Source organism: Austrofundulus limnaeus, unplaced genomic scaffold (genome assembly GCF_001266775.1).
Source record: "Austrofundulus limnaeus strain Quisiro unplaced genomic scaffold, Austrofundulus_limnaeus-1.0 Scaffold872, whole genome shotgun sequence".
Classification (NCBI taxonomy): Eukaryota; Metazoa; Chordata; class Actinopteri; order Cyprinodontiformes; family Rivulidae; genus Austrofundulus; species Austrofundulus limnaeus.
Window position 1 is genome coordinate 2,090 of NW_013953274.1, and position 1,257 is coordinate 3,346.

At 37.8% G+C, this 1,257-nt stretch overlaps 1 protein-coding gene across 1 annotated transcript in view; it reads left to right on the plus strand.

The window, feature by feature from the left end:
• LOC106533033 (UPF0687 protein C20orf27 homolog) overlaps positions 1 to 1,257 on the plus strand; it is a gene marked incomplete in the record, with an annotated part of 9,235 nt that overhangs the window by 2,043 nt on the left and 5,935 nt on the right. The window contains 1 exon segment of the mRNA XM_014029235.1: positions 330 to 408. Coding sequence (XP_013884689.1) covers positions 390 to 408 — 19 coding nt within the window.

Below are 1,257 nucleotides of genomic sequence, written 5' to 3' on the forward strand. Positions count from 1 at the left end.
GTATTTTTACAGTCTTTATTTTACAGTTAAAATATATATGTTTATCAAATAAAGTCTAATATTACAACTAATCATGGATCCCTTTAATGCCTTTTAGTAACATGGGTCACACACAAAGAATAAATTGTGCTGGCTTGGATAGAGAGATTTTACAGCTTTAGCAGCTGCTGTTGTGTGTTGTCAGAATCTCTGGTGTTCCCTGTCTGTCCATAAGTTTTTTTTTCCTACATAAACTTTATAAGCAGGGGGTGAAGAGAAAGTGTCAACACCCTCTGATTTCACCCACTGCTGACATGTATGTTGTCTTTCTGGTTCCTTCTCCATTCTAGGTTCAGTGATGACAACAGGCTGGAACTGTCAGACATTACTCAACTCATAAATGTATCACAATGGCAACAGGAAGAAAAGGTAAACTACAGGTATCACCTGGATGTAACATGGTTTCAGATGTAGAATTGACTAATCATGAAAACATCCCTTTCACACAACAAGTGTATGGAACATGGCGTAGGCAACCATATAGTGTGTAAACACCACTGATCCATGAGGCCTCTCGTCCCTCTCGTCTTCCCATCATGTTTTGTTTTACCTAAGTGTAAAATGTTTTAGATTTGTTTTGTAAAGTCAAGCAGCATAAAAATCAAAAAGCTAAAGTGAAGGAGAAATGTTTGCAACTTTAAGAGATAAGACACTCACAGACACGGTGTGCTGCTCCATCATCTGAAAGCTCCAGACCCTTCAAAGTCACCAGCACAATCTAGGACGAACTTGGACACTGATCAGCTGACCATCAGGGTTTTGGGTTTTGGGAAGGTTAATCTTGGACAATATCTGATTTTCAGTCCCAGGGTTCMGTTTCATCATCGTTCGAGTTTAAACAATAAAAACTCAAGCTAAAATAAAAATCTAACTCTGTGTTCAGACGCTCCTTACATCCAGAAAACACAACAGAGTCATATTTCTGTGGATTCAGGTCAGATTCATGACTTGATTTGATTTGATTTATTTATTTAACAGGAAAAGATTACTAAAAATCAAGCCTGACTCAGCATAATCGCTGTTTTACAGCAGGTTCCTGTTCTGCTGCACATAAAACACTCAGAATTACAGCATCACAATCACATCATTATACACCATAGACACAAAGACAAACAAGCATACCAAATTTCAGAAAGGCAGCATTTGCAAAATAGGATGTCTAAATATGAGCACAACAAAAAGTGTCCAGCAGATGGCAGACAAGATTCTTCTTAAAGG